Here is a 23171-nt window from a genome sequence, read left to right as displayed (position 1 = left end):
CTGCCTGTATTGCTTGCAAGACAAAGCTTTTCACTGTGCCTCAGTACATGTGACAATAAATTCAATTCATGTGACAATGCATTTGCCTTATATATATACTAAATTACCTGCCCATGGGCAGTTATCTTGACTCTACCTCAACCACTGTCCCTTTAAAAAGTTTCCCAATGTCATTACAATTTTCCCTGCCATTTCTGGTTCTACTTTAGGTTGTCCAGATCTATTCTGATCTCTCAGTAAATGGCTTTCCATCCATTTATTATTAGCATTCCAGCCTATTTGCCATGATCCGTGCATTGAGACATATGGACTTTATTTTAGACTTTACTGCATTACCTCTTACTCTGACCCCACTTAAGTCCTTATTATTTCATATTTCAGTGTTACATCTTTCCTAATCCTTTGTGCACCTTGTTTGACCTTTCTAATGTTACATCCTAGTTTCTATCCTCCTTACGGGAGATATAAAAACTCAACTATTTGAACTAAATAGATACAATGATTCAGGTTCAATTCCTATTCTGCACTGAATTACTGATTTCAGCTGGCTTGACAGCTGGTCTACTTGTATTAGCTGCAGCGTACTCGGGAAGTGCAGCTGAAGCGTGGAATATCATGAACACAATGTGGTGACCAGTGCTGGATTCACAGCACATCAAGAATAAACATCAGCAGAATCAGACTGGGCTTAGATGCTTCCACACTCAGCTTCCTGACACTCATCATTTTGATTTGTGGAAAGAGTAACCACATTGATAGAATGAACTAAATTCAGCATATCACAGTAAAAATAAAACTTAGATGTAGCTAGCCACATACTGAAAATACAGCAAATCTTTGCTTAAAAGTTGTGCTTGCACTCCTGCAAGTTGCAATTTTAAATGAATAGACTTTTAAGTGAATCATACATTTGCATAGAAATCAAAGTTGAAATTGGAGATAGATTTCTTCTGACATTTCTTGCTCAGAGAAAACAGTGCACAAGTTGAAATACTGTACCATACATGTGCTGTATTATGAAATCCCAACTAAAAGAACTTTGCTAGATAAATAACCAACTATGAAAGAATCTCTGTACAGTTTGGTATTTCAGGATCTGGCAGAAAACCACTTCAAAACACCAAGGTGATCTGGTATCATTAGGAATAAAAAAAAAGTAAAAATCAAATATTTTAATGGAGTAATAGAAGTACTGTAAATACAAAATACTGAATGGACTCAAACTCTTAACATTCGCCTGTACCTGTATTTTTGTTTTTGCCGCTGTTTACCTATTATTTACTTATCTATGCTACTTAACTGTGTGATCTGCCCATATTCCTTGCAAGACAAAGCTTTTCACTATGCCTTGGTGCACATTACAATAAATTCAATTCAAATTACATCTGATATTTGAAATGGCAATATACCATCTAGTGGTGAAGACCGGTCAATGCAGGCATAAACACCTCGCGCTTAAGTGCAAATGCAGCAGAGCGGTGAATTTCAAACACAAGATTTGGAGGTGCCAGTGTAGAACTAGGGTATACAAAGTTAAAATAAAAATCACACTACACCAGGTTATGGGGACAACCACCTAAAGGAGCAGCACTTCGAAAACAAATGCTTCCAAATAAACCTGTTGGACCTGGTGTTGAGAGAGTTTTAACTTCAAACAAGAACAGAGAGAGGAAATCACTTGATGGGAATTAGGAAAGCAGAACAAGGATCAGGGCAGTTAGAACAGTAGTGGTAGCATGGAGAATAAGTCTGAACAGGTGGAAGGATTAGATCAGATTACTTACAATGAGGAAACAAACCCTTCGGTCCAACAAGTCCACACCGATCCTCCAAAGAGCAATCCACCCAGACCCTTTCCCCTACATTTATCCCTTCAGTTAACACTACAGGCAATTTAGCATGGCCAATTCACATTTTTGGACTGTGGGAGGAAACTGGAGCACCCGGAGGAAACCCACGCAGACATTGGGAGAATGTGCAAACTCCACACAGACAGTTGCGTGAGGCGGGAAATGAACCCGGGTTTCTGGCGCTGTGAGGCAGCACTGCTAACCACTGTGCCACCCTAAAGGTCTGTCACAGAATGTTAAACTGAAACTGTCAATGTTAAACACATACATTGTTCTCGCCAATGGTGAAGTGAAACAATTTAACTGATGTGGAGGATGTTGGACTGGGGTGGACAAAGTTAAAAATCACACAACACCAGGTTATAGTCCAAAACGTTTATTTGGAAGCTTTCGGAGCACTGGTCCTTTGTCCTGTTTATTGATGTTGAATTCATAATAGGCTGCTTCAAAGATAAACAAGTTCCCAGAAATAACAACCCTTTTAGGGAAGAATGAGGCCACCTTAACTACACGGACCAGCTTAATGGAAAAGCATGAAATGCAAAGTGTGCAAGGGATGAATGAACTACAGTAAATCAACATATAAAAATGCCCCATTTAACGTTTCATATCAACATCACAAACTTAATGGGGTCTGTAATTTGAGTATTGAGAAATTTGTTCAAACATATTTCCTGTGAAACCCAGTCAGCACCACCCCCCCGACACAATCGCTAACTTGTGGCATGTCTCTCCAATCTCCAACATATGGCCTTTCACCACTTCCAACATTCCATTTTTGGCCTCTCTCCGTTGCTAACTTCATGTAGCAATCTCTTTCCTCTCCTCAACTCAACTGCAAATTTCCTCTCCTAAACCTGATTCAAAAGTCAAGCTCTTATATAAAAGTGAGACTTCCAATAGTTCAAAAGTACTGGGGCTCATAAAATATATTTTGTAAAAACAACTTTCAAATGTGATCGTGCCTATGACAGCACATTCCAAAAACGCACCACCCTCTGCATGAAAAGATTGCCCCTTAGGTCTCTTTTACATCTTTCCCCTTCTCATCTTAAGTCTATGCCCTCTAGTTTTGGATATCCCTACCCTGGGAAAAAGATCTAATTCTATTAGATTTAAAATAATGATGGAAAAGGATAGACCAGATCTAAAAGTTGAAGTTCTAAATTGGAGAAAGGCCAATTTTGACGGTATTAGGCAAGAACTTTCGAAAGCTGATTGGGGGCAGATGTTCGCAGTTAAAGGGATAGCTGGAAAATGGGAAGCCTTCAGAAATAAGATAACGAGAATCCAGAGAAAGTATGTTCCTGTTAGGGTGAAAGGAAAGGCTGGTAGATATAGAGGATGCTGAATGACTAATGAAATTGAGGGTTTGGTTAAGAAAAAGGAATCATATGTAAGGTATAGACAGGATAAATCGAATGAATCCTTAGATGAGTATAAAGGCAGTAGGAGTTTACTTAAGAGGGAAATCAGGAGGGCAAAAAAGGGGACATGAGATAGCTTTGGCAAATAGAGTTAAGGAGAATCCAAAGAGTTTTTACAAATACATTAAGGACAAAAGGGTAACTAGGGACAGATCAGCAAGGCGGCCTTTGCGTGGAGCCACAGAAAATGGGAGAGATACTAAATAAGTATTTTGCATCAGTATTTACTGTGGAAAAGGATATAGACTGTAGGGAAATAGATGGTGACATCTTGCAAAATGTCCATATTACAGAGGAGGAAGTGTGTGTATGTCTTGAAACGGGTAAAGGTGGATAAATCCCCAGGACCTGATCAGGTGTAGCCGAGAACACTGTGGGAAGCTCGAGAAGTGAATGCTGGGCCTCTTGCTGAGATATTTGTATCATTGATAGTCACAGGTGAGGTGCCGGAAGACTGGAGGTTGGCCAACGTGGTGCCACTGTTCAAGAAGGGTAGTCAGGACAAGCCAGGGAACTATAGACCAGTGAGCCCGACGTCAGTGGTGGGCAAGTTGTTGGAGGGAATCCTGCGGGACAGGATGTACATATATTTGGAAAGGCAAGGACTGATTAGGGATAGTCAACATGGCTTTGTGGGAAATCATGTCTCACAAACTCGATTGAGTTTTTTGAGGAAGCAACAAAGAGGATTGATGAGGGCAGAGCGGTAGTTATGATCTATACGGACTTCAGTAAGGCGGTCGACAAGGTTCCCCACGGGACACTGATTAGCAAGGTTAGATCTCATGGAATACAGGGAGAACTAGCCATTTGGATACAGAACTGGCTCAAAAGGTAGAAGACAGAGGGTGGTGGTGGAGGGTTGTTTTTCAGACCGGAGGCCTGTGACCAGCGGAGAGCCACAAGGATCGGTGCTGGGTCGTCTTCTTTTTGTCACCTAAATGATTTGGATGCGGCCATAAGAGGTATAGTTAGTAAGTTTGCAGATGACACCAAAATTGGAGGTGTAGTGGACAGCAAAGAGGGTTATCTCAGATTACAACAGGATCTTGACCAGATGGGCCAATTGGCTGAGAAGTGACAGATGGAGTTTAATTCAGATAAATGCGAGGTGCTGCATTTTGGGAAAGCAAATCTTAGCAAGACTTATATACTTAATGGTAAGGTCCTAGGCAGTGTTGCTGAACAAAGAGACCTTGGAATTCAGGTTCATAGCTCCTTGAAAGTAGAATCGCGGTAGATAGGATAGTGAAGGTGGCGTTTGGTATGCTTTCCTTTATTGGTCAGAGTATTGAGTACAGGAGTTAGAGGTCATGTTGCGGCTGTACAGGACATTGGTTAGGCCATTGTTGGAATATTGCGTGCAATTCTGGTCTCCTTCCTATCGGAAAGATGTTGGGAAACTTGAAAGGGTTCAGAAAAGATTTACAAGGATGTTGCCAGGGTTGGAGGGTTTGAGCTTTCGGGAGAGGCTGAACAGGCTGGGGCTATTTTCCCTGGAGCGTCGGAGGCTGAGGGTTGACCTCATAGAGGTTTACAAAATTATGAGGGGCACGGATAGGCTAAATAGGCAAAGTCTATTCCCTGGAGTCAGGGAGTCCAGAACTAGAGGGCATAGATTTCGGGTGGGAGAGGAAAGATATAAAAGAGACCTACGGGGCAACTTTTTCCACACAGAGGGTGGTATATGTATAGAATGGGCTGTCAGAGAATGTGGTGGAGACTGGTACAATTGCAACATTTAAGAGGCATTTGGATGGGTATATGAATAGGAAGGGTTTGGAAGGATATGGGCCAGGTGCTGGCAGGTGGGACTAGATTGGGTTGGGATATCAGGTCAGCATGGACGGGTTGGACAAAGGGTCTGTTTCCATGCTGTACATCTCTATGACTGTATAGTTGTTCACCCTATCCACGGTCGTCACAATTTTAGAAACTTCCATAAGGTCACCCCTCAGCCTCCAATGCTCCAGGAAAAATAACCCTAGCCTATTCACCCTTTCCTTTTAACTCAAACCCTCCAACCCCAGCAACATCGTTGTAAATCTTTTCTGTATCCTTTCAAGTTTAACAACATCATTCCGATAACAGGGACACCAGAATTGAACAAAATGTTGCAAAAGTGGCCTAACCAATGTTCTGTACTGCCAAAACATGACATCTCAACTCCTATACTCAATGCACTGACCAATATCCTGTCCACCTGGGACTCCACCTTCAAGGAACTATAAATCTGCACCAAGGTCTCTTTATTCGGCAACACTCCACATCCACATATTCACGTCCATTTATGTAAATATCAGAAATTGGTGGACCCAGCAGTGATTTTTGTGGCACACCATTGGTGACAGGCCTCCAGTCTGAAAAACCACCACCATCTCTTACATTCAAGCCAATTTTGTACCCAAATGGCTAGGTCCCCTTAGATTCATGTTATTATCTAACCTTATTAATTAGTCTACCATGCAGAGCCTTGAAGAATACTTTGCTGAAGTCCATATTGACAGGTGTCTACCATTCTGCCTTCATTTGTCACTTCTTCAAAAAGCTTAATCAAGTTTAAGAGACACGATTTCCCATGCACAAAGCAATGTTAACTATCCCTAATCCATCCTTTCCAAACACGTGTCAATCCTGTCCCTCAGAACCCCCTCCAATAACTTACCCACCACTGACATCAGGCTCACAGATCTATAATTCCCTGGTTTCTCCTTACCAACTTTCTTAAATAATAGCACATTAGCTACCCTCCAGTCTTCTGGCGCCACACCCGTGGCTATTCATGACACAAATATCTCAGCAAGGGGCCCAGCAATCTCATCCCTAGCTTCCCACAAAGTTCTGGAGTACATCTGATCAGATACGGGGATTGATCCACCTTACCAAGTTTTAAGACATCCAGCACCACCACTTCTGTGATATGGACATTTTTAAGCTATTACTATTTATTTCTCAGTTTTACAGCTTCCATATCCTCTTCTACGGTAAATACTAGTGTGAACTGGTATGAAATACTCTTAGTATCTCATCCATCTCCTGCACACATAAAACACACCTAAACTGTAGATTTTTAAAGGGGTCCTATTCTCTCCTTAGTTACTCTTTTGCCCTTAATGCATTTGTAGATTTGCCTTAACCCTTAATTTGCCTTAATCTGCCCTCTGATTTCCCTCGAATCCACACCTACTGCCCTTACACTCAGAGCAATTCACTCAATCACTGCTCTCTATACCTTCCATATGCCTCCTTTTCCTTGACCACAGCTTCAATTTCTCTAGTCATCTAGCATTCCCTATATCTAGAAGTCTTGCCCTTAACACAAATAAGAATATACTGCGTCTGGATTCTTATTATCTCATTTTTGAAGGCCTCCCAACTTCCAACTGTCCCTTGACTTGTGAATAGCTTCTCAGTCAACTTTTCAAAGTTCTTGCCTAATACCATCAAAATTAGCCTTATTCCAATGTAGACCACGAGTTTTTAGATCCAGTCTAGTATTTTCCATAGCTATTTCAAAATTAATAGAATGATTATTACTGGCCCCAAAGTACTCCCCCACTGACACCTCAGTCACTTGCCCTGCCTTATTTCCCAAGAGTTGGTCAGGTTTTGCTCCTTTGAGTGGGCACATCTACATACTGAAAAAGAAAATTTTCTTGTACACACTTAAATTCCTCTCGATCCAAACCTCTAGCTTGACACAATGGGCAGCAGGTGGCACAGTGGTTAGCACTGCTGCCTCAATTCCCGCCTCAGGCAACTGTCTGCGTGAAGTTTGCACATTCTCCCAGTGTCTGCGTGGGTTTCCTCCGGGTGCTCCGGTTTCCTCCCACAGTCCAAAAATGTGTAGGTTAGGTGAATTGGCCATGCTAAATTGCCCGTAGTGTTAGGTGAAAGGGTAAATGTAGGGGAATGGGTCTGGGTGGGATGCTCTTCGGAGGTCGGTGTGGACTTGTTGGGCAGAAGGGCCTGTTTCCACACTGTAAGTAATCTAAACTAATCCAGTCTTTCTTGGGAAAATTAAAACCCCCTACCATGACAAGCCTATTGTTCTTACAGATATCTACGATCTCCTTCTGTATTTGCTTCTCAATTTCCTGCTTTGGCTGGCGGGGGGGGGGGGGGGGGGATGCGCTGCGCGTGCAGTCCAATCCCAATTGTTGATCATCCCTTATTTCTCAGTTCCTCCCAAGTGACTTCACTGGAAATACTCCCAGGAATATGCTCCTTTAGTACAGCTATAATATTACCATCGCTAACCAAAAATGCCACTCACCCTCCTCTCTGGTCGCCTTTTCAATCCTTCCTTACACAGCAATTAACTAATGATGCTGTTTAGTTTGTGCCAGGACTACATAGTTCCTAGTCTTATTGCATTATCGCATCAATCATGATCAAGCAACCTGAACTCAAAAAGAAGAGCAATTGGCAGCATTTGACCAAGCAAAACACAGAAGAGGTTAGCAAAACTAGATCAATGGGAATCAGTGGAGCACTCACTGATGGTTGGATTCTTTTAAGGTTAACATGCAGGTTAAATTGGTAGTTAGGAAGGCAAATGCAGGGATGTACTCCTGAGGCTTTAGACGGTTCTGGTCAGACCACATTTAGGATATTGCTCACTTTGGGCCCCATATCTCAGGAAGACTGTACTAGCCCTGCCCTGGGTCCAGAGAAGGCTCACAGGAATGATCTAATTTAAATTTAGAATACTTGCCTTACCCCTTATTGCTGTGTAGGGCCTGGATAGAGTGAACATGGGGAAGAAGTTTCCATTAGCAGGGGAGACCAGGTTATTGAGTATATTTAAGACAGACAGATAGATTCTTGGTTGTTAAGGGGATCAAAGGTTAGGGGGAGAAGGCAGGAGAATGGGGTTGAGAAACTGATCAGCCATGATTGAATGGCGGAGCAGACTCTATGCATCGAATGGTCGAATTTCTGCTCCTACATCTCATGGTCTTAAAATGAACTCATCATTTCTTGGTGAGCGAGGACAAAAAGAAAATTGAACTGCTGAAGATTTTCATTCAAAGCAGAAATGCTGTCTTCATATCAACAATCAATTATTCTGCTTACACAAATAGAAATAGTTCCCCAACTTGACTGAACAGTGATACTGCAAGATTTCAACAGAGTGGAAAAGGAAACTAAAACATATTTAGAGACACCTATCTGCAATAGAGCAGTTTGAACATTCTGCCAGTCATACCCAGTTCCCACAGATATTGACATTTAAAAAAAAAGAATGGTGAGACAGAAGTTGGGGGTGAAAAAGGCATTCACATCCTCTCCAGTGTGGCCAAGTTCAATTTATTCATCTATGATTTGAAACACAAATCTGACAGTTTATGCTTTGGCATTTGTGATTTTTACTTTAATATTGTAGCCAAACAACGTTAAAGTAAAAATCACAAATTCAAAATTATGAACAAACCAGATCATAGACAATATGACTCCACAAGCCTCTCTGAACACAATGATGATAGCAAGCTAAATTTGCATGTTTAATGCCTGAGCTTCCACTTCAGAAGCTAGACATTAGCTAGGTTATGTCTGTATTGCAGTAGAAGCCAAGATAGCAGCGGTTAGCCATTAGTTGTTGTATCACTAGGTCCACAAGCTTGTGAATTAATTGATGATTAATTTCATGAAGAAAATGGGTTCCATATTTGGCACAAAGCCCTGTACCAAGGCCCCAGTGCTGGACTTCATGCTTCTTGATGTTAGTAGACAAGCTAGAAAGCCAAGGGTTAATGAATCCAACATCCAAACCTATCAGCTTTCTTCTATAAATTATTCAAACTTCTTACATTAGTCTTCTACAGTAGAACTAATGTGCAAGATCATCCTCAGCCATATTAGGACCTGTACTCAGTCTCTTGCTCAGCTGCGAGTTCCTTATACCAGATATCTTACCATGCACAACTTGCATTTTATTGTCAATATCTAAGCTGATGGCTACGAATGATATTTCTTTATCATACTTTCCTGCTCTTCCACTATTGCTTAGCTAGGTGTTTGTTCATTGAAATCTGAAAGAACCACACAAGGGCAGGAATGTGGGAAGGAAAGTAAAGAAAGTAGTACATACTTATACCATTTGCAACTTGTAAAGCAGAAGAGATTGAGAGTTGATGGCCCATAGAATATGAGAAGCAGGGAGAGGAATGTGAATAAACAGCCATGGTTGCTCCCAAACAGCATGTACAATATCCCGCACAGTAGTGAGGATACCCAACTTTGCCAGTTCTTATGAGTTGGTTTACGTTGCATCTGGATAATCACATTGTCTGTTTTAGTTTAATTACAGTGTAAGATTCCACAAAAGATATTGTGAAACCCTCATCAGTCAGGTCTCAAATTCATTCAGAAGGTAATTAACTATTTTAAAAGGAAGTACTAAAGGATATGAAATAAAAATAGATGGGATTAGACTAAATGGTTAATCTGGACAAATAAAATAATGTAGGCTTGATATAGGCAATGATATAGGCACATGAAGGTATGACAGAAAAATGATTATTTTTCAAATTAATTGGGTGTTTTTTGGCTTAAAGTAGTAACATGAATGCTTCACAATTTTCAGATTGTCATAGAAGCTGTACTGCTGACCAGCTATCAGAAGCACGCACAGAAGATCATGAATGGGCTCAGGGAGTGAGAGAGACTGAGATATCTTGAAATGGAACCACATCCTGCCTGCTTGATTTCATCAAGAGGCAAGTTAAGAGGTTGATTCTTTTGTTGTTAAGAGGAAATTCTTTATTCACAATTATATTACTTTTGGGATTGTTTACCAAGAGGGTTGTGGATGCTTCAACAAATATATTCAAGAGTGAAATTAATAAGCATTTAATCCTTCACGGGATCAAGAGATACATGGAACAAAAGCAGAATTGAGGCAGAAAAACAACCAGAGTTGTATTAAATGGTGACCTAGACTTGAAGGGCCAAATAGCCTATTCTTATCCTCTTTTCACTTCTCCCAGTTTACTTCGGCAACTTCAATGCTGATTGATCACCCGTCTTGATTTCCTCTGGTTAGTCAAATATTCCTTTTCCAATACTTCTACATTCAGGTTCCTTGCCACCATATCTTATCTAGTCTTGGGCCTTCCTCTTCACCCACGCAGTTCAATCTCTATTTACCTGCCTCTCTCTGCAAAAGATAATCATATCATTTCAATCTCATCTCAGCTATTTTTTAAAAATATTCATTGATATCCCATATGCATTTTTTAAAAATCACCATCTGTATCCACCTCAGCATTTGCATTTTATTAGTATCCAATAGTCATCTCTTTACATTTCTCAGGTTTCTTACACACAACCAAGCTGGACTCTATGGTCATGCATATAGTAACATTTGGCTGAAGCTGAAAGTATCAAACACTGCACCACAATTCTTCCAATACTCCAGCAAAGCTCACTACTGTTTCAATTTCAATTCCCATACCTCTACCATCTGCTGCCATTGACTCCAACTACTCACTTTCTCCAGATCTTTAACCAAAATCTCTATGCCTTCACACCAATAATTTATTCAAGGCTCAAATTGGCAGTTTGTATCAGAGGTCTTTCATTCAAAAATCTTCATATACAGTTTTTCAATGCTTTTCTTTTCAAGATATTCAGTCATCTTCACATTATCCACCATGCGGGAAATGTTGGATCAAGTATTTAAAAATGGCACATTGTGATGCTCAATTAGAACATACATGACAAATCAACCAACACCATCAATGACCATCTTTGGTGCAATCCAAATTTGATTTCAAAACTCCATTCCGCAACACTGTTCCTTGCTCTTGTGTGGAACCCCTTGCAGATATATCCTGTAATAGCCATACCAGTGTGTGATGAGTGTGTGAAAGCTGCTGCAGCACTAAATGTGAGGCGTGGATAATGTGAATTTATAGGAAGAGGGAGGCAGTGGCATGGTGGTAAAGTCAACGGATTGCTGATTTAGTGACACAGGCTTATGCTCTGGAGATAGGATTCAAAGTCCATCATGACAGCTGGTGAATTTAAATGCATTTAAAATTGCATATTTGGAATGAAAAAGGTGGTATCAGTAATGGCATAAAGCTGTTGATGATTGAAAAATATATCTAGTTCACCAATATCCTTTAGAGAAGAAAATCGGCCATTCCTACCCCATCTGGCTTATACATAACTCCAGATCCAAAACACTATGGTTCAATCTTATCTGTTTCTTTTCTGGCCTCATGAGCCACTCGCTTCAAGGCGATTTGGGATGGGCTGCAATTGCTGACTTTGCCAGTCAGCTATATATCCCATAATGAATAATAAAAAATCCTAACTGTTCAAATGTTTTAGTGGATGAGTGTGTGGATGGAGGGGCTTCTGCTAACTTGAGGTGAGGTTACTGAAATCATTGCATCTATGCCCTCAAGACTTGGTTTTCAGCATTGATCGCCACAGTTATACATTTCCATTGACTCTTAAGCAGACAGTCAGAGATGTACAGCACAGAAACAGACCCTTTGCCAACACTTGGCCCATATCCCTCTAACCTCTTCCTATTCATATATCCATCCGGATGCCTTTTAAATTTTGTAATTGTACCAACCTCCACCACTTCCTCTGGCAGTTCATTCCACAGACACACCACTCTCTGCATGAAAAAGTTGCCTCTTAGGTCCCTTTTAAATTTTTTCCCCTCTCACCTTAAACTTATGCCCTCTAGTTCTGGACACCCCCACCCCAGCGAATAGACTTTGTCTGTTTACACTATCTATGCCCCTCATGATTTTATAAACCCTCGGACTCCGATGCTTCAGGGAAAACAACCCCAGCCTACTCATCTCCCTGTAGCTCAAATCCTCCTGGCAACATTCTTGTAAATCTTTTCTGAACCATTTCAAATTTCACAACATCTTTAGGAGACCAGAACTGCACACAATATTCCAAAAGTGGCCTAACTAATATAATGTACAGCTGCAACATGATTTCCCAATATCTATCTATACTCAATGGTCTGACCAATAAAGGAAAGCATACCAAATACCTTCTTCACTATCCAATCCACTCGCAAGTCTACTTTCAAGGAACTATAAACCTGCACTGCAAGTCTCTTTGTTCAGCAACACTCCCCAGGACCTTATCAAGAGGTGTGTAAGTCCTGCTCGGATTTGCCTTTCCAAAATACAGCACCTCATTTATCTAAATTAAACTCCTCAGCCCAATGTCCCATCTGATCTAGATCCTATTGTATTCTCAGGTAACCTTCTTTGCTGTCTACTGCACCTCTAATTGTGGTGTCATCTGCAAACTTACTAACTACACCTCTTATGTTTACATCCAAATTATTTATATAAATGACCAAAAGCAGTGGACCCAACACCGATCCTTATGGCACTCCACTGGTCACAGGCTTCCAGTCTGAAAAACAACCATCCACCAGTACCCTCTGCTTTCCACCTTCAAGCCAGTTCTGTATCCAAATGGCTAGTTCTCCCTGTATTCCATGAGATCTAATCTTGCTAACCAGTTTGAACGCCTTATTGAAGTCCATGCAGATCACAACCACTGTCCTGCCCTCATCAATCCTCTTTGTTACTTCTTCAAAAAACTCAAGTTAGAGAGACATGATTTCCCACACACAAAGCCAGTTTGACTATCCTTAAATCAGTCCTTGCCTTTGTAAATGCATGTAAATCCTGTCCCTCAGGATTCTAATATGCTCACCACTGATGTCAGGCTCACTGCTCTATAGTTCCCTGGCTTTTCCTTACCACCTTTCTTAATTAGTGGCACCACGTTAGCCAACTATCAATCTTCCAGCACCTCACCTGTGGCTATCGATGCGACAAATATATCAGCAAAGGGACCAGCAATCACACCCCTAGCTTCCCACAGAGTTCTAGAGTACACCTGATCAGTTCCTGGGTATTTATCAACTTTTATGCACATTAAGACATGCAGCACCTCCTCCTCTGCAATAATACGGATGGAAAATAACCATTCAGTTTCTCCCCCAACTCCTGTGGCTCCACTCGAAGGCTGCCTTGCTGATCTTTGAGGGGCCTTATTCTTTCCCTCATTATTCTTTTGTCCTTATTGTTTTACAAAATCCCTTTGGATTCTCCTTAACCCTATTTGCCAAAGCTATCTCATAGAACATAGAACATAACAGCACAGTACAGGCCCTACGGCCCTCAATGTTGCGCTGACCTGTCACCCCACCTGAAGCCCATCTAACCTACACTATTCCATGTACGTCCATATGCTTGTCTGGCTCCTCCGAGCTCTCTCCTTAGGTCTTTCCTGGCTACCCTGCAATCCCCAAGGGCCCCAACTGAGCCTTCACATCCCATCCCAACACAAGCCCTCTTCCCCCTCCCGACCAGAGACTCCATCTCCTCCGCAAACCACAGCTCATGCGCTCCACAGCTTCCTCCCTGCCCGCCAGGCACACACCCATCCAGGACACACAGGAGCCCCTCCCTGAACAAGCTCCACACTCCCAATGTGCCCATCTCCTGCAGTTTCCCTCCCCATCTATGCTTCTCAAATCTTGCCCAATCGCATTGCAATTGCCCCTCCCCCAGCTGCAACTCTTGCCCAATGGTATACACCTATCCCTTTCCATCACTAAAGCAAACACAACAGATCTTTCTTTTTTGCCCTCCTGATTTCCCTCAAAGAATACTCCTACTGCTTTTATATTCTAAGGATTCACTCAATCTCTGCTGTCTGTACCTGACAAACGTTTCATTTCTTTCTTAACCAAGCATTTGAAAGAAGGGTCTGCCTATCCTCAGCAGAACTCTCGCTCGCCTACAAAACATCTTTTCTACTTTCCATTTTTCATACCAAGTCTTCCATTGCAGCACTCAACAAGGAGCACTTGCAACAATTCACATTTTCCTTAAGAGGTGCAAGTTGGCCACAATTAGTGTCAGTCATTTATGATATTTATCCCCAACTGATATGTTCAGAAATTCCACAATGGAGTTGGCACTGACTGGGCACTAAAATAATTGAAATAGCAAGCAGCAAAGCTGCTTTAATGACAATTAATATGGATGAGTTCTCCGCACTTTGTAATTCCTGGTCTATATTTTGCAACAACTTCAATTTAGTCCCCAATTTTTTTTAAATTTTAGAGTCTGATTATCTATAGCACACTAAAACAAAATCCTTACTAGGCATAAGAAAGTTTTCATGCCAAATTCAGAATATTCTTTGTAGCATCATAGAGAATAAAGAAAGATTTTAAAAATCAACACAATTCTGGTAGTTTTTTTTGGAGTGAATTGGGTACATACATGACTGTGTTGATGCCAGAAAGTTGCTGAATGAGTTGCAATCCACATCCAACTATCAGTGCTCTACGAGTTGGGGGGTAGGTTATCATCTTCCACAAAACGGTACCACCTATTACAAAGGAGAATTCACATTGATGTAAATACACACACAACACAAACCATTGGGCGCCCACCATATTTCCAGCACAAGAGCTTTTCATCGTCACAAATTCAAAAGACAACAAACCAATACTGCTTCTTAACACTTTCTTACATGATTTAATTTACAATGAACTCTGATTAAGACTTCTGATGTTTCTGTGCAATTTCCAAGAAACTGACTATGACATGGTGTCACAAAAATATCTCTCCTCATGCCCCCTCCCCCACCTCCAACTTCAGCACAGCAAAGTTTATATTTAATACAACTCAAAACGCCAGTCAGATATATTTAGAGAAAGGTGGCATGAAACTTTGTATATCTTTGCAAGACATTACAAAGCAGTATTATTGGAACATTGTCCCATGATCCAATGCATGTAAAGCACCTATGAGATACATATTTGTATTTTACAGGCACTTAAAAGGCCTGCAATAAGTAGAAACAAATTAAAATTTAGCAAATGACAATGTCACAACTAAAACATTTAATAATACAGAAAACCAACAGAATATTTCAGCAACGAGGGAGTTAGGAACATCATCAAGTATTTTATTCAAGCTGAATTACTATCCATATACTTGCAAGATATATACTTCAGCACTGAAAATACTACCAGGTATTGCTAATCAGTAACAGATTCAAGAACAAGAGATCGCCATTAACAGAAAATTCTCAAGAGATTTAAATACAGATATCACATCTAATTTTCTTTCCTTGGTTTTCAGGATCCCTAAATACACATACACAAAGAAGAAGAGGGTGAAAGAATTAATGCACGAAGAGGAGACAGAAAAATAGAACAGTAACCTTAATGTTAAGCCTCTTAAACACACACTGCAATTGCTCAAACACTTTGTAAAGAATAATCACAACACCGGTCTGCTCTCCTTCTCATCATAACTAAAGAACAAATTTCTAAGCTGTAGGTTGAGACACAAGATTAGGAGTTGAGGGTTGAGGCAGCAATGTATGCTGCAGAGCTTCCATTGCAATTTTTCCCTAGGATGGACATGGCCTGAATGATTAAGGTTCAGCTTTATCGAGTAGAAGTGGAAACCTCACTACTATTGCTACAAGTCCAACCATAGTCTATTAAATTCAGAATCTTTGCATCTTTCCTGAAATCTGTCCATTTATGTATTCTCTCTTATCCCTTTGCTTTCAAATGGAACTCCAAGACTTTGTGGCCGATTTGGAATTCTGTTTGTAAGACTTCCTCCTATTCACATTTTTTTCTTAGTTGCAATTGTTTTGAGAGAAAGAAACTTTTAGTTTGTATTGTAAAAAAACAAATCTAAACAATTGTAAAACCACTTATAATTTTGCAGGTTAAGTTTAGTCACTGACAGATTACTCACCTTTAGAACTTCTGCAACACTGAGAAATAAGGAGGTATTGATCACTTCAACATCAACTGAAGCCAGGATCTTGAACAAGTTGCACTCTGATAGAGAACTGAATTCATGACATAGGGCTAGAATCTCTGTGTTTAACGTGACAAGGTAGCATATTTAAAGTGATCATGAAAATTTATTTGACTCATAAGTGCTGAATTTACAAACCCCTTCAATCCATTTTTAATTTTTCTGGCATATTGTCTGCTAACATGAATATATTTCATCTTCTTGGTTATTTTCGGCCTCTTGTAGCAAATTTATTATGACATCAAACCGAATTGTTTAAACAGTTCACAGGTAACTATTAAAATATTTACAGCCAAAAATGTTTTTGCCATTGTAGCACTTCTGGGCAATATTTAATCACATCTTAATCATAACTTTGCTCCTGAAATGATCAATGTACAAGGAAAACCGCTGTTGACATTATATAGTAAAACCCTTTTTCAGGGATTTATTCATCTGAGGTTTTCAGCAGGTTGGGCCTTCATCCATTGGACTTTACAAGAATGAGAGGTGGTCATACTGAACCATGCAAGATCATGAGGGAACTTGACAGGGTAGATTCTGAGGGGACATTTCCTGTTTTGAGAGGGGGAGATCAGAATAAGAAGAAACAGATTTTACAACAAGAGTTCTAACTTTAAAAGATGGAGATGAGATTTCTTTTCTCCAAGATGCATTTGTCTGTGGAATGCTATCCCCAGAAAACTGTGAAGTCTTGGTCATAGAATTTATTTAAGGCTGTCTTTGATGAATTTTGGATAAATAAGGAACCAGATCAGTCATGATTTAATTGAATGACAGAGCAGGTTTGAAGTGTTGAATGGTCTACTCTTTCTCCTAACGCTAATGTTTCATATTCACAGATGCCGCCTGACCTGTTCAGTTTGTCCAGCATTTTTCATTTGCATTTTGGATTTCCAGCGTACACAGTTTTTTTTTTATTATTGATTGCCTTCAGTTATTATCTGGCAAGGATTCACAATGCAATAGAAGGTATTATGGCAGATGTGGATCAGGTGGTTTTTTTTGTATTTCTCAGTTGCAATGAAAGAGAGAAACTTCTAAATGAACACTTATGAAAGTTAACTAAGGCTCAAATTATCAAAATACAGCGTAGCTTGATTTGGTTGTTTTGTGGTTACCCAAATATCTGAAAATTGTTTTTGGGAGTAAGTAGTCTTAAACTGTTCTCATTTTTCCATAATTTAGCAGCTATCCACAGTAATATTGCCACAATGGGAATTTTGAGTGATAAATGAGTAGGGGTCAAATGAATTTGGGAATTGGGTCAAATTTTGATCTCTCCCCATCCCCGCTTCATTACTATGTATACTTATGTTCCATAAGACCATATTAAGAAGCTCTTTGCGACATTCCATAAAAACAAGATCAACTTGTCAACAATGACTTATCAAAATAAAATTATTTTGAATCTGTCCTTCATACACATTTAATCTTACTGAAAATTTTAGTGCACAAAATGGATTAAAAAGTGGGATGAAGCAACCAATTGAGAGAAGAAAGCACTAAAACACTGGACTGATCTTAAACTTGTTTAACAGTAGGTATCAAAAGTTTCTCTTTTTCAAGCTAAACAACATGAATTAGAGAAACTGGCTGGTCAGACCTGAAATATTTTGAAGCAATTTTGGCTCATGTAAAGCTGAATATTGGTCAAGCAGTCTTTGTTCTGTGGTGGAGGAAAAAAAATAGATTCACTGCACTGTACACAGTTCGGTTCATTTTTTGTTCAAATTTAAATAAGGCTAAGTATCTTATTTTGTTGGTAATCTGGTTCCAATGCCATAAAATGAAAAATTTCTAACAAACTAACTGTTCCATAAAGGGAGAACATCAGATTCCAACAAGCTGTTGAATGATAATCAAAATCATATATTGTAAATGAAACATGACGTGTCCAGTATAAGCCAGTTGATAGGTTTTTGAGGCAAGCTGGTGGACATTTCCTGATTTGTTTCAAAGTAGTCATAATGCTTTGAGAGAGGGGCGAGGAGCATTAAATATTCTCTCCGATCAATCTCATGCAGTTGTAGACCCAAGATAAGTTCAGAACAATCATTTTAAGAGGACAACCATGTTGCAAGATCGTTCCAGAAGACTGTGTATAGATGAAGTGTTTCCTGTTACAATCACTCGGTATCATCAATTCTAAAAGCAGAAACTGGGAAAGGTTAGGTGCACGTGATAATGAATCCCAGGAAATGTCCAAAACCTAATACTTACATTAAAAATGTACATCTGGATCAAAGTGAATAGACTATTTATGGGATTGGTCTTTGGTACTTGAGACAGTAAATATGTAACAAAGCCAAGAAAATATAAGAGCATAATTTATCTAAAACCATCGAATAGTAACATTGGTTTGAGCTGACAGTCTCCAGCTATGTAATTCTAAGTGTTAGAAGTCAATGACTCTTGGCAAACCTTCATGGTTCATCATCATGACAACTATATCAGCAGAATTAAATGCGTCTGAGAGTTGAATGTGCAACTGTTTGTTATTAATAATGGATGCTACAATACTGCACTATTTAAATAGAGCATCTTCCAAACTGTAACCAAAAAACAACTTTGCGCTGTCATTGATCAGCTATAGTGTATTACTATCATTGTAAGTAAAACAAACTGGATAAATTGGTTACTATGACATGGCTTACAACTCAATGTAATTAACACAATATAATAAAGATCCTGCTAAAATGTAGTTAATGTAATTTTAAATAAGTAAATTGAGGTTTTGTTACATTGAATGCACCCACAGTGTCCACTATAATTTGGCAAAGAATGTTATCAGACTTTGGCAATTTGGTGCGCTGGCAATATCATATTTACAGCAAGGTTGAATTAACAGAACACATTTTTCATTTGGACTTCCATATCCATAAAATCAGGATTATTTTGCAATTTCACTATTATCAAGAATTGCACTATTGTTGACTGCGTGATACACTGTTGCAATCTGAAGAGGGAGAATTTGAGACTGAACAGTTTCAAGAGTGTTTCAAATTAAGATTCTACCTGTCCTCTAATCAGCTGAGCATCAGAGCTAAAAGTCAATACCTGCAAAGGTAGCAGAGAACAACATCCAGAACCGGCAGACAGAAAAAGTACACGTACGTTTGTGGTGTGAGTATGCATGAGGTACGTGTTTGTGTAAACCAAGAAAGATTAAAAGAATTCTAAAATAAAGTCGACTGTGGTCCACCCATCCAACTTAAGTACAAATGACAATATATTTCATCATTACAAAAATCAAAAGGCCTGAGAGAAATTAACTTTCCACATTGTAGTCTGGATTTTGACCCTCAGAATTCCATTTACTCTGTCGTGATTGAGCAGGTGTACATTTGATGGTTTTAAAGGGGTACAGTTGAAGTCTTACAGATTAGAAATCCTCGCTTTGCATTGCTTTCAGTAAAGTTGTGTGTTACAACAATGCTTTTTTGACTGTTATCAAGTAAACAGGTAGAATACTTTTGCTCTGAGTAGTCGTACATCGTGTGATAGCTTGTGGAACAACTGGGCACAATTACTGGCACATACTTTTGAGTTCAGTAGTTAGAAAATCACCTTTAGCACTAAGCGATCACATTACAACCATGAAGTAATTGGCTAAAAATACTGTGAGTCCTCTGCATCATAATGTACCCCAAACAAATGGGATTTGGGAGATTATGTTCTGCTGCAACTGTGCTCAAAATGAGCACATGGAAAGATATAGCAATTTACACCAGCCAAAGTGTTTTCAACTTCTTGCCTCATGAATACATTTGTTAATATTAGCACTGGCAGAGAGGTTTGTTGGGTCTATTCAAAGATAAGGCTTCCTCAACCAATTCTTAATTTGGTTCTCACACAAAGTCTTGGCTCACCCTGGTAGGTTCTAGAAAGTACTTGAAGATTTAGAGTTCCTTGCTGTTAAGTACCAATTGTCAGGATAAATATGTTGAATTACAATATGTTTTGTATTTCAGGTGAATCAATCTGCTTTCTCAGTTAGGCAAAGTACATGCCTACTGTGCTCAACTTGTACCCACGATTTTATCATCTGGTACATTGAGATATACCATTTTGCTAGTGAATGGAAGATATTGATAATGTATTTGATTATTGAAATAATTCAGACTTGCATTTTTCAATCCATATTGGATACTCCAACAGGGTAATTCAAAATGTGATTTTATTGGACACATGGTGAAAATGTGTGATACTAACAGATCGCTCCATTAATTGCTCCAAAAATAACTGAGCAAGCCTTTTATCTACCAGTCCCATCCCTCCACTCACTGCATTTGTGTTTCAATCCTCATCTATTATGTACCTACATTTGCACATCTTCTGTTTTGCTTTATTGTTATTAGAATTTCATATACCCCAGCACTTATTAGCTCTATATTAACAGCCCACTCTGGTTTTACAAGCAGCTTTTAAACTTCAGTGGTGACTCCTACAAATACTGACAGTCCAAATGACACTGGTCCACACTGCAGAGATGACATCATTACAGAAACCATTTCTTTTAAAAGCTTAGAATGAAACTATATCAGAAAGGTCCATTACAAAAACAAACAAATTTGAACAGGTTTTTTAAAAGATACTTTCACAACTAATGACCATAAAAGTAAGTTCTCCCTTCTATTTTTCACAAAGATTTCTTTTTGGTTCTCCAACTCTTCTTTGGTTAGCACACTAACTACTAAAATGATCAGTTGATACTCTCCCTGTACACCTCCATCCCCCATCACGAAGGACTCAAAGCACTCCGCTTCTTCCTTTCCCGCCGTACCACCCAGTACCCTTCCACCGACACCCTCCTTCGACTGACCGAACTGGTCCTCACCCTGAACAACTTTTCTTTCCAATCCTCCCACTTTCTCCAAACAAAAGGAGTAGCCATGGGCACCCGCATGGGCCCCAGCTATGCCTGCCTCTTCGTAGGGTATGTGGAACAATCCATCTTCCGCAACTACACTGGCTCCACCCCCCATCTTTTCCTTCGCAACATTGATGACTGTATCGGCGCTACCTCGTGCTCCCACGAGGAGGTTGAACAGTTCACCCACTACACTAACACCTTCCACCCCAACCTCAAATTCACCTGGACAGTCTCGGACTCCTCCCTCCCCTTCCTAGACCTTTCTGTTTCTATCTCAGGCGACCGAATCAACACGGACATCTACTACAAACCAACCGACTCCCACAGCTACCTGGACTACACCTCCTCCCATCCTGCCCCCTGTAAAAACGCCATCCCATTCTCCCAATTCCTTCGTCTCCGCCGCATCTGCTCCCAGGAGGACCAGTTCAAAATACGTACAACACAGATGGCCTCCTTCTTCAAGGACCGCAATTTCCCCCCCGACGTGGTCGACGGTGCCCTCCACCGCATCTCCTCCACTTCCCGCTCCTCCGCCCTTGAGCCCCGCCCCTCCAACCGCCACCAGGACAGAACCCCACTGGTCCTCACCTACCACCCCACCAATCTCCATGTACAGCGCATCATCCGCCGTCACTTCCGCCACCTCCAAACAGACCCCAGCACCAAGGATATATTTCCCTCCCCTCCCCTATCAGCTTTCCGTAGAGACCACTCCCTCCGCGACTCCCTTGTCAGATCCACACCCCCCACCGACCCAACCTCCACTCCCGGCACCTTCCCTTGCAACCGCAGGAGGTGCAACACTTGCGCCCACACCTCCCCCCTCACTTCTCTCCAAGGCCCCAAAGGAAACTTCCATATCCGCCACAGATTCACCTGCACCTCCACCCACATCATCTACTGCATCCGCTGCAGCCGGTGTGGCCTCCTCTATATTGGGGAGACAGGCCGCCTACTTGCGGAGCGATTCAGAGAGCACCTCTGGGCCACCCGGACGAACCAACCCAACCAACCTGTAGCACAGCATTTCAACTCCCCCTCCCACTCCACCGAGGATATGCAGGTCATTGGACTCATCCACCGCCAAACCACAACAACCCGACGGTCGGAGGAGGAGCGTCTTATCTTCCGACTGGGAACCCTCCAACCGCAGGGGATGAACTTGGACTTCACCAGTTTCTTCATCCCCCCTCCCCCCACCTTGTCTCAGCCGGATCCCTCCAGCCCGGCACCGCCTTCCTGACCTGCAGTCTTCTTCTTGACCTCTCCGCCTCCATCCTACTCCGACCTATCACCCTCACCTTGACCTCTTTCCACCTATCACATTTCCAGCGCCCCTCCTCCCAGTCCCTCCTCCCTACCTTTTATCTTCTCCTGCTGAACACTCTCTGCTCATTCCTGAAGAAGGGCCTGTGCCCGAAACGTCGAATCTCCTGTTCCCTGGATGCTGCCTGACCTGCTGTGCTGTTCCAGCAATAAAGTTTCAACTTTGATCTCCAGCATCTGCAGACCTCACTTTCTACTCTTCCTGATTAGGTCAGCTGCACTGTCTTGGTATGTATTCTCCTTCATGACAACAGGATCCCTCTTCTCACCCTTCACGTCACTCGTCTACAACTTCCAAAACCTGCAACTCATCAAAAGGTCAAATAAAGAATCCAACATATTCTTGCAGTAGTGCTTAAAGTTTTGTTAAAAATAACTAAAACCTTTCTCACATATTCATTGATCAAATCCATAGTGTTGATTGCTAATAATTGATCAGGTATTAGTTTTCTTTTAAATAAAGAATTTTGATACCATTTGTTGACACATTGCCTCAGCTTCTTAAAGAATTACCCCTTAGATAAAAAAACATAAAATCACTGTAGTAATTATGAGAAAGGAATAAAAAGGAAAGGGAGGTAAAATTCATTGATAAAAACAAAGTGCTGTAAATATTCAGTATGTTTACAGCTGTGATGAATAGACAGTGCACTCATTGGATTATGGAGGATTCCAGGGACAAATGTCAGAATGAGAGCCAGGTGGGGAACTGAAATGACAAACAACAAGAAGTTTGCAGTCATGCTTGACTAGAGCATGACTAGAGACTACAGGATGGCTACCCAGTTTGCATTTGATCCTCAATGCAAAAGTGACAACATAGTGA

General features: G+C 40.7%; 1 protein-coding gene across 6 annotated transcripts in view; it reads right to left on the bottom strand.

Moving 5' to 3' along the window:
- LOC122561657 (proton myo-inositol cotransporter-like) overlaps positions 1-23171 on the bottom strand; it is a 151147-nt gene that overhangs the window by 62079 nt on the left and 65897 nt on the right. For all 6 annotated transcript variants that reach the window (XR_015761160.1, XM_087999609.1, XM_043713609.2 and 3 more), the window contains exon 4: positions 14575-14683. Coding sequence is in view for 5 of the 6 variants with exons in the window: in XM_087999609.1 (XP_087855735.1) it covers positions 14575-14683 (109 nt within the window). In the remaining variant the exon portion in view is untranslated. The remainder of the gene's footprint in view (positions 1-14574; positions 14684-23171) is intronic.

This window comes from Chiloscyllium plagiosum, unplaced genomic scaffold (genome assembly GCF_037043375.1).
Source record: "Chiloscyllium plagiosum isolate Xiang-an unplaced genomic scaffold, Cpla_swu_hap1 HiC_scaffold_23, whole genome shotgun sequence".
NCBI lineage: Eukaryota > Metazoa > Chordata > Chondrichthyes > Orectolobiformes > Hemiscylliidae > Chiloscyllium > Chiloscyllium plagiosum.
Note: the sequence above shows the minus strand (reverse complement) of the source record. Positions and strands in the feature narration are given on the sequence as shown.